This window comes from Pararge aegeria, chromosome 25, assembly GCF_905163445.1.
Source record: "Pararge aegeria chromosome 25, ilParAegt1.1, whole genome shotgun sequence".
Lineage (NCBI taxonomy): Eukaryota > Metazoa > Arthropoda > Insecta > Lepidoptera > Nymphalidae > Pararge > Pararge aegeria.
Window position 1 is genome coordinate 10581138 of NC_053204.1, and position 20344 is coordinate 10601481.

The window sequence follows — 20344 nt, forward strand, 5'->3', positions numbered from 1 at the left end:
TGTTCTTAAATCTATTCATATTAAAAACATTGAAGAAATCGTAATAACTACACGATTGATGAATTTCTTGTCTAGGCTAAGTCTTTAATGTATAAAAAAATCTGTGAGCCTTCACGAGACGCCTTGCAGCTGTGAAACATCGAAATTTATACAAGAACAGATTACGACAGGAAAATTATGACTTTCTATGCATTTTTATTAAATACAAAAATATCTAAATTTAAAAATTTATTTTAAATCTAAAACTAAACTACGTACAGTAAATATATTCCATCATATATCGTGGCGATGCGTCGCCACGTCCTGTTTCACCACGCCAACAATCAGGTTTACCCTACGCCTATAGATGTTCCACTTCAAAGAATAACGTTTTTCTTTTCAGTTCATGACGGAAGGTGTTCTTCTAAGGGAGATGTTCGCTTCGCCATTGCTTATGCAGTACTCCTGTATCGTTTTAGATGAGGTAAGTGACTAACAGCGGGCGATGGAGAGAGCTAGGCTAGGAGTGTCTACGTGATCAAATCAGAAATGAGGAGATCCGTAGGAGAACTAGAGTCACCGATATAGCTCAGCGAGTCACGTAGCTGAAGTGGCAATGCGCAGGGCACATAGCTCGGAGAACCGATGGACGTTGGGTAGGACCCAGGTGCTGGAATGGCAGCGTAGGTCGGTCCCCAACGAGATGGACAGATGACATCAGGCGAGTCGCTGGGAGCCGCTGGAGGCAAGCGGCCCAGGACCGTGAATTGTGGAACTCCTAAAGACCTATGTCCAGCAGTGGACGTCCATTGGTTGACATGATGATGATTATGATAAATATACTGCGACAACACACACAGCGCCATCTAGCCCCAAAGTAAGCGTAGCTTGTGTTATGGGTACTAAGATGACTGGTGAATATTTCTCTGAATAATATACAATACTTATAATATACAGAAAAACACCCAGCCACTGAAAAGCATTCATGTTCATCACACAAACATTTTCCAGTTGTGGGAACCGAACCCACGGCCTTGGACTCAGAAAGCGGGGTCGCTGCCCACTGCGCCAGTCGGTCGTCAAATTTATTTATCTATCAATTATCATGATTATACTTAGCATTTTCTGGTTTAGGATCTTTTCCTTAAATGCCCCGACGCAAAAACGACAGCGTTTCTCTGTGTGTGAGTGTCTGTCTGTGGCGTCATATTACCCGAACGGATGAATCGATTTTGATTTAGCTTTTTTTGCTTGAAAGATTATTAAGTCGGGAATGTTCCTAGCCCAATTTGATGAAAATCGGTCCAAGATGGCCGCCGCAACAAAATGGCTAGTAACATTATTTTTTGCCACTCCTACAATATGGGTATATCGAAGGTGCATTTAATACAATATTTGAACTTTTTAAGAGACATCTCCAAGATGTCTATGGGTGGTTTAGTGTAGAATTGTAATTTCCTTTAAACGAATCATGAATTTTATGTAACCTAGTATATTGCACTGAAAATTAAAAAAAATCTAAATTCGTTTATTTATAAGCAATTTTGAAACGTCAAGTCTGTTTGTGTACAGTGACTCTACCACTTTGTAAGTTTATTCTTACTTGTTATGTTTAAACGCGAGCGAAGTCGCGAGGAACCGCTAGTAATAATATAAATAGAATCGATTTGTTCGACAGATACTCGTATGACCGTTTCCGTCGGTCTCCCAGATAAAGTACATATCGGATGTTGAAATAGTGGGCGTTTGTATTTAGTTGACCATATCACTTTTACGTATATACCTAATTTGCTTGTATCTCATTTAAAACCTACTTCGCAAAAGAGCTGTAATGAAGTGCACTAGTTATATCGCCACTCTTCAATACCCAGATTAAGCAGTTAATACAATAAAAATCTTGTTAAGTCAACCCGTAGGTTAAATATATTAATTACTTCTTTTTATAAATAAATAAATATAATACGACAATACACACATCGCCATCTAGACCCAAAGTAAGCGTAGCTTATGGGTACTAAGATAGCTGTTGAATATTTTTATGAATTTAATACATATAAATACTTGTAATATACAGTTAAACATCCAGACACTGAAAAACAATCATGTTCATCACACAAACATTTTCCAGTTGTGGGAATCGAACCAACGCAGAAAGCAGGGTCGCTGCTCACTGCGCCAGTCGACCGTCGAATTAACTTGGACATTCGATTTTTAATAATTTCAGTAATTTTATAATTCTTATTAGTGTTATTGCCTACACTTTGAGCAATTTTCTAAATTTAAAATGTGCATAAAAATTTTCGGAACCGTCGTGATTTGAAACTGCGACTGGCAATCGCTTCCTGGGCGCTGTAATCGACTAAGTTACCGTTCTCCTACCGTGGATTCTAAAATTAGTATTTTATATGCCCTTTAAATCAGTCTTATAGCGACTTAGATATTTGACTAACTTTATATAGTCATGTCACCTATGCTTTATTGACTTTATATTGGTTGCCTTTATGAAATCGTTATGTAGCGATAAGGCCACCAAATTGTACTCTCTTGCTCTGTATTTATATCTCTGTAACTAATTTTTTCTTTGGTGTACAATAAAAGTGTATTCATTCATTCATTCATTATTTTAGAAAGATTTATTATTATAAGTATTTTCTTAATTATCTATCTATAACATAGACTTTTTTAATAATTAAACTTTTTAATTTGACGTTGTAGTGCAACTTTATATCTATTTATATTTTGTACAAGTCTGACATTCGTAAGTGCTTAATCCTAGCCTAAATCAAATAATAAAATTAAATAAAAAAAGAAAGCGATATATTTTAGGACAAACAGTCCAATTGCAAAATATAACTTACTAAAAATATTGCCGCTTAAGAATATATTTACAAAAGGCAGCCGATTATATATAATATATATATAAGGATTATATATAGAACTATATTTTCACTATATTCGCTTCCTTTAATGGCGCGGGTTTTTCGACTGGCGCAGTGGGCAGCGACCCTGCTTGCTGAGTCTAAGGCCTTCGGTTCGATTTCCATAACTGAAAAATGTTTGTGTGATGAACATGAATATTTTTCAGTATCATAAAAATATTCATCAGTCATCTTAGTACCTATAACACAAGCTACGCTTACTTTGGGGCTAGATGGCGATGTGTGTATTGTCGTAGTATATTTATTTATTTATCTATACTGATTTTGAAGGAACGCTACCGCTTGGATAAAAAAACTGGTTTGCAAGGCATGTTTCTAGAACCTATATATCGCGGGAAATGAAATCGACGTCCATTGCTGGTCAGTTGAAATCCACAGGTTTTCAGTAAGCAGTTCCAAAATCTACCGTCTCGGGCCGCTGGTGTAGTCCCAGCCACTCCCTTAAGGTGGTCTGTCCACCTCGCTGGGGGCCGACCAACGCTGCGTTTATCAGTGCCGGGATGCGATTCCAGCATCTTTGAGCCCCAACGTCCAACGTTTCTTCGAACTACGTGCGGATAAATTTACAAAAAGTTTAATGGTTTTTTACAGGTCCACGAAAGATCTCAATTGACAGATGTCCTGATGGGACTGTTGAAAAAAATTGCAAAGGTGAGTACGATTTTTTGATATAATACTGATGTCATTCTACGAATATTGTAAATGTGAAAGTGTGGATGTTTGTTACTCAATCACGCAAAAACGGCCGAACGGATTTAAATGAAATTTGGCATGCATGCAGCCCTTGACATGAAAACGAACATAGGTTACCTTTCATCCCGTTTCCTGTAGTAGTTCCCGTTGAAATGAATTTTTTTTACGAGCTAAGCCGCGAGAAATCTCTGAAATTTGTTATGTCACCTATGCTATGGAAAAGGTCATGTACTTTCTATACCAATCTCTAAATTAGTTCCCGTGTTAGGATTAAAAGCGAATCTTTAGACTCAATTCTGAAGTCCACGCAGACAAAGTCGCGGGCAGAAGCTACTACTACTACTTTTAATCCCGATCTCACAAACTGTTCCTGTGGGAGAAGCATAAATAATTGATACACACCAATAATTTGTTAGTAATATAATTGTTCTGTTATAACATTCTAGCTTTCCGGCCGCGACTTCGTCCGCGTGTTATTCGGTTATCACGCCCTAAACGTGTTTTCCCGCAGAAAAAGATAACTTTCCGGGATAAAATCTAACCTATACCGTTTTTCTGCAAATATCTTTTTCCTGCAGGAAAACAAGTTTAGAGCGAATCGAAATACACGTGGATTAAATTAAAATATGTGCTTTATACAAAAATAGTAATTTTGGTGCTCTACCTATATATTAAATAAGTTCTAGCTGAATCGAAGAACTGAAGCTATTATTCCTATTAAAAAAGCCTGGCTAAGTTCGTTGTGGGCTCTTCTTAGACCAGGGCGCTTTTGGAACCCTCCTAGCTTTAGTTTTAATTTAACCAATGCAGTTATAACCACCAATAACATTAGAGTAACATGTTAAATGTATGAACGCTTCAGAAGTGCCCGTGATAAGGTCTACATGAATAAAACATATTTGAAGTTGAATTTGAATTTCATTACAGCGCTAGTGACGTGTAAATTTCATTCCATTTTTTATTACTTTCTCATTTTTCATTTCTTTTTTGACCTAATTCTGAAGTTCACGCAACGAAGTCGCGAGCAGAAGCTAGAGTATAATAATAGAGAAAGTTTGTATATTTCTTACTCAATCACGTGGCAACGATTGAACCAATTTGGCTGAAGTTTGTTACAGAGATAGACTGTAGTCTGCAATAGCACATAAATTAAAAACTCTTATCAACGCGGACGAAGTCGCGGGTATCAGCTAGTTTATTAATATACTTATTGTGTACTAGCAGCGCCCCGCGGTGCTACGCTGTACACGTATGTAATCTATATATATAAAAGTCAAAGGTGACTGACTGACTGACTGATCTATCGACGCACAGCTCTAACCACGTGACGGATCGGGCTGAAATTTTGCACACAGATAGTTATTACAACGTAGGCATCCGTTAAGAAAGGATTATTAAAAATTCCAACCCTAAGAAGGTTAAATGGGGAATGATAGTTTGTATAATTTATTTTTCAAGTTACAGAAACTTTGATTTTAGGTTTTTGATTAAATATAAAGTACTGAAGTTGAAAGTTTTTAAAAAAATTGAAAAAAAAATTAACTACCAAGGCATCAAATAGGGGATGAAAATTTGAAAGATTCTGATTTGTTTGCGTTCATCTTTTTCTATTAGCAGCAAGACTTTTTTTCAAACCTTTGTAGTTAAAATTTAGCCGGGTGGTCTTTTTTGTTATCACCATTTCACATTTTCATTCAAAATTATTAGAAAAGGAATTCCAAGCAGTAGTTCACTCAAACTTTTTTGTAAGCTTTTACGTATAGTATGATAGAAAAAGATGTTTTTTTTTTTCAGAAAAGAAAAAACCTCAAGATTGTTGTATCATCAGCAACTATGGACGCAGATTTCCTGAAAGACTTCTTCAATTTAAACGACAAAAAAGAAAAGGGCAGGAGTACGTCTGTCGTGATGGCCATGCAGGGCAGGACACATCCTATCGAAGTGTTTTATGTTGAAGGTACTTATACACATTAGGAAACGTGAATGCTTGGAGTTCTCCAGAATAGGATTGGATCGGAGACTTACGAGTATCATCATTTTTGCGTTTTTGAAGTGAAACATCTTTAGAATCGTTGTGCCTTCAAACTCGATGAAACGAAAAAATAAGTCCATTGAGACACAAACACATAAATGTATAGGATTCAGCCGGCGAGAGAATGAGATAGAACACATTACACACTTTGTTTCCTATTTAAGTTACCAAGGAAACCGAATAATATCTAGACAAAGAAACAAACACATAAATGAGAGAGTAAACACAGAGTGAGATAGAAAACATTATACATTTTATTGTCTATTATAGTTACAATGGAAATAATAAACCTTACATTTATCCTAATAGTTCTGATACATCCACCTCAATCTCTCGTACTACTTTTCAGAAGTTACACTTCTGCCGTGTGTGAATAAATTGCATAGGATTTTTTTTATAGAAATTGAATTAAAAAAATACCATTGGCAAACCACTATGAAGTATGGGCACAAACGTTTAAACGTTTAATTTCACCTTAAACAGCATCGTGAGGAAACCTGCATGCCTGAGAGTTCTCCATAATGTTCCCAAAGGCGTGTCGAGTCCAGTTTGAGGAGACCAGGGCCCTTTAATAGGTTTATATGACGATGATAATGAATATATTGTAGGTATATTAACCGATTAGGGCTTTGAAAATCTTTGCTGAGCTACTTGTACGCCTTTTTCAATTATCATCTTAAGATAGCAGGTTATTTATAGAACGCTAAAAAAAAAATTCTATTTCACTACAAGTTAGCCTTCGACTATATCCTCATCTGGTAGAATATATATATATATATATATATATATATATATATATATATATATTTTATTGAAATAAATAAATATACTACGACAATACACACATCGCCATCTAGTCCCAAAGTAAGCATAGCTTGTGTTATGGGTACTGAGATGACTGATGAATATTTTTATGAATAGTATACATAAATTCGACGGCCATTTGGCGCAGTTTGCAGCAACCCGGCTTTCTGAGTCCAGCGCCGTGGGTTCGATTCCCACAACTGGAAAATGTTTGTGTGATGAGCATGAATGTTTTTCAGTGTCTGGGTGTATATGTATATTCTATGTATTTATGTATATTATTCATAAAAAAAATATTCATCAGTCGTCTTAGTACCCATAACACAAGCTACGCTTTCTTTGGGGCTAGATGGCGATGTGTGTATTGTCGTAATAAAAAAAAAAATCCTTATAAAATACGGGTAAACACCCAAACCATGTTCATTATATTTTCCAGTTGTGGGAATCGAACCCAGGGTCAGTAAACAGGGTCGCTGCCCACTGCGCCAATCGGCCGCCATGTTCATCATCAAAACGACCGATTGAGGTCCACTGCTGGACATAGGTGTTTTGTAGGGAGTTCCAAATGTAGTTCTTCACGATTCTGGGCCGCCTGTATCCAGCGGCTCCCCGCGACTCGTCTGATGTCGTGTGTCCACCTGGTCGGGGGTCGACCAACGATGCGTTTACCGGTGCGGGGCTGCCACTCCAGCACCTTGGAAAGTCCCAACGTCCCAACGTCCTTCGGCTACTTATTCGATTGCGTGAACGTTAGTTTCGATTATATGGTATCAAATTCAAAATTTCTTTATTCATGTAGGCCTTTCACAGGCACTTATAAAGCGTTCATACATATTTGTTTACATAAGCATCCGGCTCCGCTTTCATCTCTCTCAAGATAGAAAAATGAATGTTAAAATATAAAATGTAAATTTTTGATGTTGGAAAAGAGCAACTGCTGAGTTTCTTGCCGGCTTCTTCTCGGTAGAATCTGCCTTCCGAACCGGTGGTAGAGTCACTACACACGGACAGACTTGACGTTTCAAAAGTGCTTGTATTATTGAATAATTGTAACGGGATGGTGATAGCTTCGTTCGCCAACTTAAAACTAAAGCTACGAGGGTTCCAAACGCGCCCTGGTCTAAGAAGAGCCCACAACAAACTTAGCCGGGTAAATTTTTTTTTTGTTATCACCATCTTCCAGTAAATTTATATTGAGCTATGAAGCTAGAGCAATTCACACCCAAGCTTTTTTTTCGTTTAAATAATCCTTAATATTATAATGGGATTTTTCTGTAAGCTTACGTTTTATATAAACTTTGAACTTATTGAGAGACATCTCAAATATTTCATTTGGTAATTTGTTATAAAATAATATACAATTGCCCTTGAATGAATTTGCAATTTTGTGTAGCCTAGTAAACTGCACAAATCTAAATAGCGACATATAGTGAAATTACGGTGTCCCAGTATCGCCACTAGATGGCGCACCTGCGATACCATGTAAATCTTAGCTATTCTCTTAGCTTGGTATTCTGATTCATACATGTTTCTACAGAACCAGTTCCGGATTTCGTGAAAGCCACAGTCGATACAGTTATAAAGATCCACGAAAACGAGCCTTTCGGAGATGTGCTGGCGTTCTTGACTTCGCAAGTAAGTTTAGGTGGTACAAATTTTTGATATGAAGTTGTTCTTGCCGTCACGGTAAATGGCATGACGCATACTCTACTCCGGATACTATAGAGACATGACCATACAGTCACGTCTCCACTACGTCAGCGCTGTCGAGTCCTTTGCGTCCTCATTTTATGCAATATTTTTATTTGTTTTTGTTAATTATAAATTTTAAAATGTACTTAAATCAATGACAGTAAACACATAGTCATCAAGTCCTAAAGAAAGCGTAGCTTGTGTTATGGGCAACGCCTAACCTGACTTAGGGGGAACCTCACAGAGTATTTCTTTATTCTAGGAAGAAATACTATCGGCCATGGACACCCTAGAGGCTTACGCTTCGGATAACAACGAGAAGAACAAGTTCAGGAAGATTTTCCCCAGCGGTATATCCGCATCTAACCTCAATATAGTGGCCATGTATGGAAGCTTACCGCACTACAAGCAGGTCAAAGCCTTCCAGATGTGCGACAGGAATGTGCGGAAAGTGGTGCTGGCCACCAACATCGCGGAGACCAGCGTCACCATCCCGGGAGTTGTCTATGGTAAGTCTGACTGCATCCTTGTCTAGCGGACAGTGTCATCAGCGGATCTCGAGTTTCTCGCCGCCTGATGGCCACCCAGAAGGTGAGAGTTTTCCTCATGAGCGACAGGAGTCTGTGGAAGGTGGTGCTGGCCACCAACATCGCGGAGACCAGCGTCACCATCCCGGGAGTTGTCTATGGTAAGTCTGACTGCATCCTTGTGTAGCGGTCAGTGTCATCGACGGTTCTCGAGTGTCTCGCCGCCTGATGGCCACCCAGAAGGTCAGGGTATGCCTGATGAGCGACAGGAATGTGCGGAAAGTGGTGATGGCCACCAACATTGCGGAAAACAGCGTCACCATCCCGGGAGTTGTCTATGGTGAGGTTGACTGCATCATTGTCTAGCGGTCAGTGTCTCGACGCCTTATGGCTACCCAGAAGTTCAGGGTCTTCCTGGTGAGCGACAAGAATATGCGGAAGGTGGTGCTGGCCACTAACATCGCGGAGACTAGCGTCACCATCCCGGGAGTTGTTTAGTTTAGTGTGACTGCATTCTTGTGTAGCGGTTAGTGTCATCAACGGATCTCGAGTGTCTCGCCGCATGATGGCCACCCAGAAGGTGAAGGTCTTCCTGGTGTGCAACAGGAATCTGCGGGAAGTGGCCACCAACATCGCGGAGACCAGCGTCACCATCCAAGGTGACGCTGGTCTCTGCAAGGTCTATGGTGGTAAGTCAGACTGCATTATTGCCAAGCGGTCAGTGTGTTTGACGGAGCTTGATTTCTTCCATAAGATAGTGAGATCAAATAATTGTAGTAGTTGAGCTTTTGCAGTATTGGAGCTTCTGTAGTAGTAGAGTTTTTCTCGACAGAGTGTGTTCAAGTCCAATAAGCTGTAATAAAGCAGCATGGTGGATCTTAGCTCCTTATCCCTATCATAATGTTGATAATCACAAAACTGTATTTTTGTCCTCCAGTGATAGACTGCGGTTTCCACAAGCTTCCACACTTCGACCCAGCGGTGGGCGTGGAGTGTGTGTCCGTGTGTCCCGTCTCCAAACACAACGCGACACAACGCGCGGGCCGATCGGGCAGGACCAGTCGGGGGAAATGCTATAGGTAATTCACATCATTATCATCAATTCAACATTCAAAGCAAAAAATTAAGAAAAAATCATCGTCATCATCCTATCAACCCATTACATACCCACTACAAGGCACGGGTCTCCTCCCACAATGAGAAGGGTTTTGGCTGTAGTCCACCACGCTGGCCCAGTGCGGATTGGTGTGCTTTACACGCCTTTGAGAAAATAAAAGAGAATTTTCAGGCATGCAGGTTTCCTCAATGTTTTCGGTTACCGCTAATTGAAGCAAGTGTTATTCTTAAAGTTTTAAACGCACATGACTTGGACAAGTTAAATGCGCTCTGGGATTGGAACACGCCACTAGGCTATCAAGTTTGTGGTTACGTGGATTTTAGGGCAAAATTCAAAATTCATTTATTTCAAGTAGGCCTAATATAAGCACTTTTGAAACGTCAAGTCTGTCTGTGTGTAGTGACTCTACCACCGGTTCGGAAGGCAGATTCTACCGAGAAGAAGCCGGCAAGAAACTCAGCAGTTGCTCTTTTCCAAAATCAACAATTTACATTTTACAATTTAACATTAATTTTTCTATCTTGTAAGAGATGAAAGCGGAGCCGGATGCTTCCAAGCAACCTTGTCATTAAGACAATTATAATATTATCAGCATAGGTACTCATAGTCGTAAACTTCCCTCATGGAACGTTTTAATTTTAAATATTTCTTGTTACTATGTTTACGGACTGGAATACAGCATTGCATATTATGAAAATGAAGCTTTATTTGCTATACTCCGCGAACAGCAGAAGAATCTGTATGGTGTAATTTATAATTTCTTCAATCCTTATACTCCACACCAAACAGATCTTCGGCAATGTACCCTCTACGCACGTTTCGCTCCGAAACAGGAGCATCAGAGTTTGGGTGGGAGGTGTTAATTCATCCGCCGTATACTCCTGACCTTGAACCTTCAGATTTTCACCTGTTTCGGTCTCTTCAGTATTCTTTTCGCAGTGCCAGGTTAACATCACTAGTCAGCCAATACTACTTGTCGCGGTTTTTTAATCAGAAGCCCCAAAATTTCTGTTTCTAAATGGGATTATGTCCCTACCGACGAGATGGCAAAAGGTTATCAAACAAAATTGTACCTACGTACTCTAGTTAAATGTAAAAAAACTATACTTAGAAAATGTTTTGAATTTTCTTAAAAAATACGAAGAAACTTTTTCCCCGACCTAATATTATGGATTTCCGCAAAGTAACGCCCGCTTCTATCCAGTACATAGCATTGCAACTTAAACTGGCGGTAGAAATAAGTGTAGTACTTTCCCAGACAAGCTCTGACACAAAAAAAAAACCAAAATACTGTTAATACTAAAATACACTTCGTAAAATCCCTTTCGTGTTTCACAGATTGTACACTGAATCAGATTATGACAACTTACCACCGAGTGTGCCTCCGGAGATGTGCAGAAGTGATTTATCAGCTATATTACTACAACTGAAAGCGCTCGGAATACATAATTTGTTAAGGTACTGACGTTTTACACACACAGACCGATTTTGACCAGACCACCCTCGCACATACACACGCACGCACACGAGTACTGTCTAGAGTAATTTTCAAGTTTTTAGTTTTCATTACGTTAGTTAATTTTCACATTTTCTTTAAATATAGCAAGGGTCTCTAGGCTGAGATTCTCTAGGATGAGCTTAAACATAACATAGGAACAAAATGAAGTATCTGACTGCTACAAATGTATTTTATGGGTGTAGCAATGGGTTTGGCATTGGTTGTGGCAATTGGTGTGACAGTGGGCGTGGCTGCGGGTGTGGCAGTGGGCGTGGCTGCGGGTGTGGCAGTGGTTTTAGGTGTGGGTGTATTTATGGGTGTGGCTGTAGTTGTGGGTGATGGTGTGGGTGTGGTTTTAGACGTGGCTGTGGGTGGTGAAGTGGGTGTTGTTATGGGTGTTGCTGTGGGTGTGGCAACGGGAACTAACTTATCAAGAAGTAACTAAGGAGGGCAATAAAATATTTAAAAAAGTAAAGAGATCCCTATGAAAACTATCTAACATATATGTATATGTTAATTTTCAGATTCACATTCCCAACCCCTCCACCCGCTAAAAGTCTTCTCGCGGGGCTGGAGACACTGTATGCGTTGCAAGCGATAGACAAAGAAGGGGATTTGACAGAGGACCTGGGAGTCAAAATGGCCGAAATACCTTTGAAGCCGATGTGCGCTAAAATGCTATGCAGTAGTGGTAAGTCTATAACATATAACACATATAAATGTTAAGACGGAATTTAAGATTACATCACAAACAAAAAGTCGATGTCCGCACATCGTCTGATAAAAGCACAGAAATCCTTTGTGGGGATGGGCATATGATTTTATAACAGGATACCGAAGGTAATATTAGATCTAACTTTTATTTGATTTTATATTAAAATTCTGGCCGGCTTTTTCGCAATAGAATCTACCTTCCGAATCGGTGCTAGAGTAACTGCAAACACTTGACGTTTCAAAAGTACTTATATTATGGCTTACTTGAAATAAATGAATTTTGAATTTTTCTTGGCGCTAGATGGCGATGTGTGTATTGTCGTAGTATATTTATTATTTATTTATTATAGCGTGTGAAACCTCGGGTGGTTATATAATTACAGCAAACGAATTGTCAGTAGCGGGACGTCAAAAAGACTAACGATTATATTATAATTAACTTAGCTACACTGAATTAGTAATATTGTCTCTTTAAAATATAAATATAACCTAAAATAAACTATTTAAAACTAAATAAAATCTAAAACGTCCTCGAAATCACCGCAGCGAGGCACAGTTCCAGCTTTGGATGGCCAAACTAATTCGTTGGCCAAGGTTTTTTTTTATTTATTTATTTTAGACAACATATAATAATAATATAATATACAGTGTACATTTACTGAATTTCAATAGAAATAATGAATTATTCCCAGGACTTAAAATAGCATAATATGTTGCTCAACGTCCTTCCAACTAACTCTATGCCAAAATTAAAGTTGATTGTTTCCTCAGTTAGGGCGTGAGGAACGGACAAACAAACATACCCACTTTCGTATTTATAATATTACTACAATATCGCTTTTTTACAAATCCTTTGGGAAATAAAGTTTTCCTGAAATAAAAAGTAGCCAAAGTAAATAAGTCGAATGGCTAAATTACTCTGTGTCTTTTCGAGTAAGTTCTTGCCAAAAATGAAGTTGACTGGTTTCTTAGTAAAGACTCGAAGAAAGGATAAACAAACAAACTCGTAATTTTCGTATTTAAAATTAATAATTAATAGTTTTACTAATTATTTCCAGGTGATTATGGATGCATAGATGAGATACTATCCATAGTGGCCATGCTACAAGTGGATGGTATTTTTACCAAGCGTGCTACCGGTAAAGAGAATATCGCCGCGAGAATATCTAGGAGGAATAACTTTGAGGTGAGTCACGCTGGGACAAACTCACAAGAAGTGAAACGAGCGAGCGAGTTATAAAATTCCAAGAATCTTATAGGAGAAAAACATAACATACAAACGACCTTTATGCAATGCATTTTTAAAACTTATAATTGACGGAACAAACAAATGGTCCACCTGATAGTAAGTGGATAACTATCGCCTATATTTCTTGCCGGCTTCTTCTCGGTAGAGTCTACCTTCCGAACCGGTGGTAGAGTCACTACAAACAGTCTGTCTAGACTTGACGTTTCAAAAGTGCTTATATTAGGCCTACTTGAAATAAATGAATTTTGAACTCACACGCACCCTTATACGCACCCTCACACGCACACACGTACACGTGTAGATGTATAGATGAATTATTCTCTAACTGTAAAATCATGCCAATACACGATAAAATTAAATATAAGGTATATTTATGGAGAAATTTTTCAAGAAAAATCTCAAAAAACAGATTAAACTACCTTTTCGCGGAGTATAGCAAATTAAGCTTAATTTTGATTATATATCATGGATTTCCGCAAAGTAACGCCTGCTTCTATCCAATAGACCCTGGATTGTCTAGTGCCGACTTTGCTGAACAGCTTGCCTTATAAACTAAAGCAGGAAATAAACGCTAAAAACATAAAGGAGAATTTTAAGACATTTTTCTTTCAAACTAATAAATTTAATAATAAATAGCTGGAGCATCCATCCTGTGTAAAGTTTACTCAAACGATAAAGTGCGATATGTGGAACTGGTTGAAACGCGATCATTATTTTTTATATTTTTTTAGAACTACCCCTCATATTTTGTATGTAGCTTTAAAATACTTTACCTACTTATAATTCCGAGCGCTTAACGATGAATTCCGGTGTACGGATAAACCCGACTGGGTTTTTGTTACGCCGTAACAGATATTATTATGTTAACATAAAAAATGTATATTTTTCATTAAAATAAAAAATAAATAAATAAATGTGATTTCAAGTCATTACGATTTTTTTAGGGAATATTTATATTGATAACTAAATTAAGTATAAATGCTTCTTCTTTATATGTGATGTCCTAAAAAACGTATCAGAATTAATCCCATCAACCCACATTGGAGCATGGTGGGACATTGTCCCATAACAGAGGATCCCTTTGCCCAGCAGTGGGACATTTATGAGCTCTAGATGATGATATTTATTTGTATTTCAGGTAGCCGAAGGTGATATAATAATGTATTTAAATATATTCGACTCGTATTCAAAAGTGAGATCGAGTGGAGATGAAAGGAGATCGAAGAAGCTATGCAAAGACTGGTGTCAGAAGAAGTATATAAATTATAGAGTTATGGAAAAGGTGCGTGATTTTGCTTATTATATAATTGTCTATTTTTTTATTTCAGTACAAGTTAGCAATTGAGTCTCGCGTGTTTTTATCAAATAAAGAAATATCATTATTCAAGTAGGCCCATAGATGGTACTTTTTATGCGTACATTACATGAGAAATGTGTACACGGTAGTAAGATGATGGCGATAACCATATTCATAAACTTAAAACTAAAGCTAGGGGGGGTTTCAAACGCTTATTGTTCTAAGAAGAAGCCCACAACAAACTAAGCCGGTGTATTTTTGTTATCACCATCTCACATTGTCACTTAAAATTATTAGAAGAGTAACCTGGTTAGAGCAATAATTCACACATAAGTTTTTTTATAGATCACGTAGTCCTTCATACTATTATAGGACTTTTCTAGAAACTAATAAAAAATGGAGAATATCGTTAATAAGCGTTAACAATATTCTCCACAACAATAATAAACCACAATATGCGTATAAATAGGTAAGGTAGGGTGTGTAAATAGTTTTAGTATAACGTATTTTATATGCAATAAAATATTATGATAAAATTAACTTATTCTACTAATATTGTTGCAGGCGGTGGAGATAAGGAACAGTTTAGAGAAACTGGTCAAAAATAAATTCGGCTTGACGAATGCAACGTTTGAAGGACTGGACTTAGGAACAGGTTATTATTGGATTGTTATTTGAATATACAATTATTTTAAACAACGTAAGTGTGCAGGAAAGCTCATAATAAGGCTCAGAGTCACTCAGCCAAGTTTTTTTTTGTTTTCACCATCTCACAGTCTAGTTAATGTTGAGCTATGAAGTAAGAGCGATTTATACCCAAGCTTTTTTATCATACATATAATCCTTAATAGTATAATAGGATTTTTCTATAAGCTTACGTTTTATACAAACTTTGAACTGATTGAGAGACATCTCAAGGATTTCATCTTGTAATTTGTTACAAAAAGATATACAATTACCCTTAAATGAATTATTAATTTTATGCAGCCTAGTAAACTGCACTAAAAGTTTATTTTTACTTCCAATATTAATATAGTTACAGTCCACTTTCTTTTTAAATTTTCTTATAATTTTATGTACATAAATTAAATTTTCAAATATGTATCGATTATGCACCGTCATAAATATATATATTTTATATTCGAGGAGATAGCTTAGTTTTACAGTAACAACAGATTAATGTATTATCGTTAGAGCGTCGTCTGCTCTTGGAGTTCAGTAATAACTATTAACTGTCATTTATGAAGTGTCAAGTGTCAAAATAGAAATAACCTACAAAAGTTCAAAGCTGAATAACTTTAATTCTCGGCCTCATAAAAACAATATTCCTGCTTAAACGAACTCATACGGAAATTCGCCATTGTTCTTTATATTGTGACGGCGGCCTGGCGCAGTGGGCAGCGATCCTGCTTTCTGAGTCAAAGGCCGTGGGTTCGATTCCCACAACTTTAAAATGTTTGTGTGTTGAACATGAATGTTTTTCAGTGTCTGCGTGCTTATATGTATATTCTAAGTATTTATGTATATTATTCATAAAAATATTCATCAGTCATCTTAGTACCCATAACACAAGCTACGCTTACTTTGGGGCTAGATGGCGATGTGTATATTGTCGTAGTATATATTTATTTTATTTATTTATTTATATATTGTCGTAGTTTTTAAGAAGAAAAAACACTTCATTGCATGTAAACACACAGGAAAAGAAACATTAAGGAGTATACAGTAAAGAATGTAGACATGCAAAGGTGGCCTTATTGCTGCAAGGAATCTCTTACAGGCAACCTTTGTAGATATGACTTACAGCAAGAGAACGGTATAGTGCCGATAGTGTTTTAATATATAATACTTAAATACCAAAAATGTATATTGTATAGATAATTTAAATAAATAAACGAAATATATAAATATAAAATAAACATAACAATAATATGGAATATATAATTGTAGTTACTTATTTATTTATTTGTCTTTAGTTACAAATATTGTTTTTTATATGGGTATATGTATATATGCACCACCTAACTATTTTCTGTAACAGTTTTTTATCTACGCTATTGGTTGCCTAGACGAAATCGCTATGTAGCGATAAAGCCGCCAAATTGTATACTTTGTTGTGTTATAATTTTCTTTCTCTAATTTTTGTGGTGTGCAATTAAAGTATATTCATTCATTCATTCATTCATTCATTCATAATATATATATACGCTTTTCCCGACGTCGTAAGCCCTCGAAACCTCCCTTATTTTCTGGAACAAAATTGGATACATTATTACGACGTTATTATTAAAATTGCATACAAAAGTATAACTTGAGGTTGAGGTTACATATGTGATATATAACAGACATAATATATAGTTTATTCTTTTATCTTTACCGTTTTTTTTTTATCTCTGTTACATTATGGATATTTGGCTTCAAATGGAATCGTTTATTATTATAGCCAAGTGCGTCCGCGTGATGAAAGCAGTGCTCTCGGGACTGTTCCCGCAGGCCGCGTACCTGTCTCCCGACAACACGTACCGCGGCATCCGCGGGGCGGTACTCCACATCGGCCCGGACTCCTGCCTGTACCACGTCCAACAACCCAAGTGGTAACAAACTCAAAAGTCAAAATCAAAAATATCTTTATTCAAGTAGGCCCATAGATGGCACTTTTGATGCGTACATTACATAAGAATTACACGGTAGTGAGATGATGGCGATAACCATAATCGTAAACTTAAAACTAGAGCTACGAGGGTTCCAAACGCGTCCTGGTCTAAGAAGAAGCCCACAACAAACTTAGCCGGGTGTTTTATTTTTGTTATCACCATCTCACAATGTAATTTAAAATTATTAGAAAAGCAACCTGGTTAGAGCAATGATTCACACCCAAGCTTTTTTATCGATTACGTAGTCCTTTATACTATAATATAAGCTAATTTAACTAAACTTTTCTATAAGCTTACGTTTAATACAAGTTTAATACAATAACTTCTCTGTAACCACCCATTACCGGGCCACTACAGGGCGCGGGTCTACTCCCACAATGAGAAGGGGTTAAGGCCGTAGTCCACCACGCTGGCCCAGTGCGGATTGGTGGACTCCACACACCAAATTCAAAATTCAAAAATGTTTTTTTCATGTAGACCTTATCACAGGCACTTATGAAACTTTCATTCATTTAACATGTTACACTAATGTTAGTGATGGTGATAGCATTCGTTAACTTAAAACTAAAGCTAGGATGGTTCCAAACGCGCCCTGGTCTAAGAAGGGCCCACGACCAACGTAGTCAGGTTTTTTTTTTGTTATCACCATCTCACAGCTGTATTAATGTTGAGCTATGAAGTTGGAGCAATTCATAACCAAGCTTTTTTATCAAACATACAATACCGCCTTTGAGAAGATTACGCGAAACACACAGACATGCAGGTTTCAAATCAACCGACCTCCCTGACGCAACGGTGAGCGCTGTGAATCTAAGTAGGAGTTCCCGGGTTCCATTTTGGAATTTATAATTTCTAAATTTTCTCGTCTGGTGGGAGGCTTTAGCCGTGGCTAGTTACCACCCTACCGACAAGGACGTGCCGCTAAGCGATTTAGTGTTATGACTACCATGCTCCCTAACAGGTTAGCTTGCTACCATTTTAGACTGCATCATCACTTACCACCACGTGAGATTGCAGTCAAGGGTTAACTTGTAGTGGAATAAAAAAAAAATCCAATCAAATGCACTTTATTGTACAGAAATTTAAAATTAACCTACAATAGGCGACGTTTATTCAAATTCAAATTCAATTCAAAATTCATTTATTTCAAGTAGGCCTAATATAAGCACTTTTGAAACGTCAAGTCTGTCTGTGTGTAGTGACTCTACCACCGGTTCGGAAGGCAGATTCTACCGAGAAGAAGCCGGCAAGAAACTCAGCAGTTGCTCTTTTCCAAAATCAACAATTTACATTTTACAATTTAACATTAATTTTTCTATCTTGTGAGAGATGAAAGCGGAGCCGGATGCTTCCAAGCAACCTTGTCATTAAAAAATTCATCAATTGTATAGTAACCTCGCTGTAATAAATGTGTTTTAACAAATTCCTTAAACTTGTGCATTGGCAGGTCCAAAATCACCTTAGGAATCATATTATAAAAGCGTATACTCAATCCCACAAATGATCCCTGTACCTTACGCAGACGATATGCAGATGACACTAATTTATGACCATTTCTTGTAAGTCGACTGTTTATGTCCACTTTTTGTTTATAAAGACTAATATGTTGTCTTACAAATACTATATTGTTATAAATATATTGGGAAGCTATCAAAGGACATGACGTACTCACGATGTTTTCCTTCACCGTGAATGTGAACGGTAAAGGGTAACATCATCCTCAGTATATTTACAACATCCCACTGCTGGGCTCAGAGAATCCGAATCCGCTCCTATAGACTAGTTTCCTCTAGTTTCCTCTTTTCTGTGTGATACCTACGTTTACTTATTCAATTCACAGAGCGCAATATAGTTACAATGATGGGAAACCGGCTTTATTCTCTTTCGATACAATATAAATCGTAGTTAACTTTCACGGAATCGAATAAGTAAACGCACGTAGAAAATCTCTCGGAAAGACGGGAAATAGAGCAGAGACCCACCATGCTGCTACAATGTGATCGGAGAGAATACGCATATAGGAGTGGATTTGACCAAAAAACCAGAAAAAGTGCAATTGTATAGATTGTTTACATATTTGCTGGAATCCCTACTTCCCTATCCCTATACCTGCTAATATTTTAAATGTCAATGTAAGTTTGTTTGTTACGCTTTCACGCAAAACTTTGTACGCATATTCTTGGAAGTGTTAGAAGTAATTTAGGATACTTTTTATCCCGACATTAAGCTCGGTTCCTTTGGGCGAGGGGATGAAAGTGTTTGACGATTTTACGAGTATTTAAATAATTATTATCGTACTATAGAGGTTAAAATATGCGTTTAATTTGCCCAAACTGTGGTTGGAGATAGAGGACAGAACACCTCAACGGACAGCAGCAAACCCCAGATTTAATTTAAAAAAATAAAAGTATTCAGTATCGCTAAGATACTGAATACTTTAAATTTTAATTAAGTTTTTTTTTTAGATCTACAACTAAATTTAATGTCACATCAAAAAACAAAATCAAACGCAGACGAAGTCGCGAGCAACAACTAGTACTTTATATGTGAGATAGATTTGTAATTGTGTTTTAGATGGCAAGAGATCAAGGTTTCTTGTTTAGTTACGGTTTAGAGAATTGAAGTTGGGAACGGTTATTGGCAGTGTATATCTTTTCCACCTAGCCTTATATATATATATATATATATATATATATATATATATCATCAATCTTCTTCTACCATTTGTGCACTTGTAGACAGTGATCAAAGTTTTTTCGCAGGGTGGTGTTCGCGAGCGTGCAGAGTGCGGGCGAGAAGACATACATGCGAGAAATGATGACCATAGACAAGCAGTGGCTCGTGGAAATCGCCCCGCACTACTACAGAGAGTCTTGATTTAAATAAACGTATTTTATAAACATATGTTTTGTTTTTATTACGTCGAGAAGGTCGTTAAGCTTATTAACAATCTTCTCCATTTTTTTAAATTTAAATCTTTACAATATGCTTGATGATTTCGACAAGCTGTGGCTCGTATTTAGCTATAGGGACCCTTGATTTAATAAACTTATTTTTTATACGCATATCCATGGTTTTATTATTGTGGAGAAGATCGTTAAACTATAAACAATCTTCTCCATTATTGAAATTGTTTCTATACTTGTGAG

The 20344-nt window shown here is 37.2% G+C and overlaps 1 protein-coding gene across 1 annotated transcript in view; it reads left to right on the forward strand.

Annotated features, from left to right (window-relative positions):
* Positions 1-20099, forward strand: part of LOC120634792 (probable ATP-dependent RNA helicase DHX35) — a 60366-nt gene extending 40267 nt beyond the window's left edge. Inside the window, exons 4-16 of the mRNA XM_039905595.1 lie at positions 383-463; positions 3510-3569; positions 5406-5568; positions 7985-8082; positions 8402-8648; positions 9604-9745; positions 11122-11241; positions 11806-11972; positions 13054-13181; positions 14383-14526; positions 15106-15196; positions 16985-17135; positions 19958-20099. Coding sequence (XP_039761529.1) covers positions 383-463; positions 3510-3569; positions 5406-5568; positions 7985-8082; positions 8402-8648; positions 9604-9745; positions 11122-11241; positions 11806-11972; positions 13054-13181; positions 14383-14526; positions 15106-15196; positions 16985-17135; positions 19958-20072 — 1707 coding nt within the window. The 3' untranslated portion in view covers positions 20073-20099. The remainder of the gene's footprint in view (positions 1-382; positions 464-3509; positions 3570-5405; positions 5569-7984; positions 8083-8401; positions 8649-9603; positions 9746-11121; positions 11242-11805; positions 11973-13053; positions 13182-14382; positions 14527-15105; positions 15197-16984; positions 17136-19957) is intronic.
* Positions 20100-20344: the final 245 nt, after the last annotated feature.